General features: G+C 37.8%; 1 protein-coding gene across 1 annotated transcript; it reads left to right on the forward strand.

Annotated features, from left to right (window-relative positions):
• The first annotated feature begins 53 nt into the window (after positions 1-53).
• Positions 54-550, forward strand: MRPL36 (mitochondrial ribosomal protein L36). Its single transcript, XM_044683853.1, has one exon. It carries the CDS (start codon positions 76-78, stop codon positions 418-420), a length of 345 nt encoding a protein of 114 aa, XP_044539788.1. The 5' UTR covers positions 54-75; the 3' UTR covers positions 421-550.
• Positions 551-4,476: the final 3,926 nt, after the last annotated feature.

Consider the following 4,476-nt stretch of genomic DNA (forward strand, 5'->3'; position numbering starts at 1 on the left):
GCAAAGCTACTGGAGCTAGGAGCAAGACGGTTTCTCAGCAGCTCTTGGGCAACTTGTCGCAGGTTTGGCTAAAACATGGCATCTCTCTTTGTAAAGAAAATGATGGTTATGATCACCAGTCCTCTTCTCCATGTGAGCAGATATTCAGCTAAACCTTCCTCGATCTCTGCGTTTCTGTTTTCATCGCGACAAAATACAGTTTCCTTAGATGCTGATTCTATGAAGTATAGAACAATAACTCATCCATTTCTTTCCCATTATCTGCTAAGATCCTTTCAGCCTACTCTTGGGTTCAAAACAAAAGCTGTCCTAAAGAAGCGCTGTAAGGACTGTTATTTTGTAAAAAGGCGTGGACGATGGTTTGTATATTGTGCCACAAATCCAAGACACAAGCAACGACAGTTGAAGTCTGATTTTTGAAATGTTGTGCAAAATGCCATCCATCCTTCAGAAAACTTAATCAACAGAAAAAAACCCAAAACAATTGGAGCCAGTCAAATATTAGAAATAATACCATCAAATAACAATATCATAAAGATTGATGATAAGAGTTTTTATTTCTTTATTTTTGTCTTTTTTTTAAGTGTCTCAGTCCTTTATTGCCTCTATCCCTGTGTGCCCTGACCCCCAACAAGCCCCAAAGCTTCAGAGCAACTAGTTCCCCTTCCTTTTCCCTACCCCTACCCCCCAACAACAAAGGTGCTAGGTCTTCCCCACCCAAAGCCCAAAGGAGGGGCTTTAGGCAGGTTTTTATTTTAACTGTCATTTAAGAAATGAATTTTTAAAATCTCATGTACAATTTCTTTTTTTCTGCTCCTTACTCTACCTTATCTTTTTAGCCTACGTATCTTGATAGGAGTTATTAACCTGGTGCTCTTGAACTTTTTTTTCATATTTTTATAAGTGTATTTCAATTAGTTCCCTTTATAATCTTATGTATTTTATGCATTTAAAAACATTATCCTGAGAAGAGTTTCATAAGTATCACCAAATTGTGTGGGGAGTCTCTGACACATAAAAAGTTTAGAAACCCTGTATTAGAGTGAGATGGAAGATGAATGAATGAATGAAAAAACATTTATTAAGCACTTTACAAAGCACTATGTTAATTTCTAGAAATACAAATAGAAAAGTAGACATAGTCTCTCATAAAGAAAGAACTCGACATGCTAAGAAAAGCAAATATAAGAAGAGGTTTCATGGTATTAGGATGAATTTCATTTAAATGTTTATTATTTATTATAATAGTCTTTTCATTGTAGGCCTAATTCAAGTAACAGTACAATTCTACAAGGGTAGAATTCAGGAAAACTGGGTTTTAGCAAAAGCTTTTCCTTTCAGGAGCCATTATACAGTTTCATGAGTGGTATTCTGTGGTTCTGATAGAAATGACATGTGAAAGGTAAATCACTATTAGGAATCCTTGAAGGAGAGGGTACCATGTCATTGGAAATGGACACATGGTCTTATTTTCAAAAAGGAGTGGATGGAGTTTACAGATTTCATTGGCTAATGATCTTGACTTTAATTGCTGACAAAAGTTTTAGAAAGTGTTATTCGAGTGATGACTAGTGTTGTTTTCAGCTTGGTTTCATTAAGACCTAGCCATGCCAGAAGGTCTTTATTTCCTTTTATGCCTGGGAAATCAAAAGAATGCCATAGCTATAGATTACTGAAATTTGGGAGGGTATTTGACAAAGTCTTATATTCTTTTCTTGTAGAAGAGAAGGAAAGATGTGGGTTAGATGATAGCATTTAGGTGAAATAATAGGTTAAATAGTTGGTGTAGGATTCCAGCTATACATTAATCTTAATATTATTTTAAGGGTGCCCAAAAAGCTGACTCTTGTGTTGCTTATGATTGATTTCTGTAACCTTGAGTTAAATTGAACCTCAACCTTGCCAGATTCCAAGCCCTTCCCTAAGTCTATACACTCTGGAAGACTGGTCTGTTATCTCAGTCTCCTTATTTTACCAATAACAATCAATTAACAAGTATCAAACAAACTTAGATGACTTAGGCCATATGAACTCCTGATCATGCATTAGCTCTACCTATTATCTTAGAATCTGGGCAGTTTGTATGATTACCTCATAATGCTACTGTATCAGACCACTCCTAATTATCATTTTCCCTTCCCCCCAGTGATGGGCAAACTTTTTAAAGAGGGGGGCCAAAGGAAAGGAAAGGCTCATCTGTTAGTCTGTTTCCAAGGGCAACTCTTTCGAAGTTTTATTGTATTGTATCCTACTCATTGTATTCGTCAGATTAGGAATAACATTGCCCGACCAGATAGACTATTTCAGGGGGCCGAATCTGGCCATAGTTTGCCCATCACTGCCCTATACTGTTGCAGCCCCAATGAAAATAGCTGTATGTCGGCTAAGGGCTAGGCTCTTTACCATCAGAGCTTCATTCCAGTGGAGCTTTTTTCCACTAGAGCTTGCTTGCTGTCTGACTACCATATGCTGGAATTTTTTTTGTGTGTCTTTATTCTTACCTTATGTTCTCTTTCCATTAGTCTTTAACCTGTAACCCATTTCTCTTAGTCCCTGGTTCCCCTTTCTGAGTGTCCTACCCAACAGGAACCTTACAGCTTCATTTGGACCCAAAGAGTGTTCATTCATGGGTCCATAACAGACTGAAAGTCTACTGGAGGGCCACAACGTGCCTGGCTCTGGGCTATATATTTAATATTTTTAGTAGCCATTTGATTAACGACTTTGTAACAAGCAAGGTTTCCTCATCTGTAAAATGAGCTGTAGAAGGAAATATCAAGCTATTCCAGTTATCTTTGCTAAGTAAACTTCAAAGGGGTCATGAAGAGTTGGATATGACTAAAAACAATTGAACAAGAGAGGATTCTATTAGGTACAAAAGCAGTACTAACTAAAAATAATGTGTAAAAAAGAAAAAAGTGTCAATAACATTTTAAAAGATGATCAAGAGGCCTGAGAAAAGCCTGTAGAAAGATTGCTGTTTAAAAATTGTTAATAGTTCTAGAATTCAACTCTACATAGGCCAAAACTGAAAGGAAATACTCCTGCGGATTTTACGAATGTGAGTTTTGTTCACAAAGAGCCTGGTGCAGTGAAAAAAAAACACACCAAACTTATCAGAAGGACTAAATTCAAGTCCCAGCTCCAGTTATATCTATGCCTTCTACCCTACTTTCACCACAAGTCCCATAATTTCTCTGGGCTTTGGATTTCTCATCTGTAAAATGAGGCAGTTGGACCTGATTTTCTTGGTGATCCCTTGTAGTTTCCACATGCTATATCATTTCCACGTCATAAAATCTTTGAATATGAGATGAGCCATGTCTTAAAATGGTGAATTCAGCAATGTTATAAATGCTTTGTGTTTTTGATGTTCAAGACACTGTGCTAAGTGTTGGGGATAAAAAAAAATCACAAATGTAATAGAAGCTTCCCTCAAAGGGTTTTACATCATCTTGGGATACCATGTGTATACAAATAAATGTATTACATAGAAAATTCAAGAACCCAAGCCAGCAGGATGAGGAAAAACTTCATTTAGGGTAGCACATAGGTTGTGACTTGAAGGACGATAAAGATTTTTGAGAGATGTAGATGAGGAGGCAAAGTATTCCAGGCATATGTGATGGCTTAATACATGATGGCAGGATATGGCTCTTCAGTTCAAGAAAAAAAAATCCAATTTGGTTGACATAAAGAGTTCATGAAGAGAAAAAAGTGTGAAAAGGTGTAAGGATTAAGAACCAGTATGCCAGCACAGTTGCGGCAGTGTGATAATGAGATTAAATCTACCGTGTCCATTTTCAAATCTAATCACCAAAAGTGTAAACAACTCCACTTAACTCACAAGTTGGGAGGTCTGTGACCCACATGTGCTAGAGTGAGTGAAGAATCAGAATTTACTGACTGCCTCCTGGGCAGTCCTAAGAAAAGCATCTGTTGTGATTGGACATGTAAACTAGGAGGAAGGCACAGGAAGTGATGCAAAAGAAGCCCCTTTTAAAAGAGAGTTCAGTGAGGTCAGCTGGGTTCTTCTGTTTCGTGTCTTGGATCTGAAGGACCTCTTCTTGTTCATTGCTTTGACGTGGAGGATATCTGGCTGGGACCCTGAGACCTTGGTGAGACTGTTCTTAAATCTTTCCCTTAGAACTACATGTGGTGAGTGTAAAGACTGAATCTTCCTGAACTTCTCTTAAGGAACTTCCTTTTCAATAGAGACTCTGTTACTGAAGCTTTTGCTTCATTGGAATCCAGGTGCCCTTCCTACCCGGCCTTCAGCCTTCTGACTTTTCCAGCATTGGGGTCAAGGTGGAACCTCCCTTAGCTGAGGGCTAATTAGATCTGCCTGGGTCAAACTAGGGGATCTGAGCAAATTACCTAGTATGTTAGATTACTTATCTTATTGTATTTATCCTGTCTCTCATTTCCTTATTTCCTCTTCCTCTCCACATTTGTAAATAAACTCCATAAAAATCA

Source organism: Gracilinanus agilis, unplaced genomic scaffold (genome assembly GCF_016433145.1).
Source record: "Gracilinanus agilis isolate LMUSP501 unplaced genomic scaffold, AgileGrace unplaced_scaffold36589, whole genome shotgun sequence".
NCBI classification, from domain to species: Eukaryota; Metazoa; Chordata; class Mammalia; order Didelphimorphia; family Didelphidae; genus Gracilinanus; species Gracilinanus agilis.

Excerpts from the sequence above, each read along its gene's own strand:
- MRPL36 (XM_044683853.1), top strand. The coding sequence starts at position 76 with ATGGCATCTCTCTTTGTAAAGAAAATGATGGTTATGATCACCAGTCCT.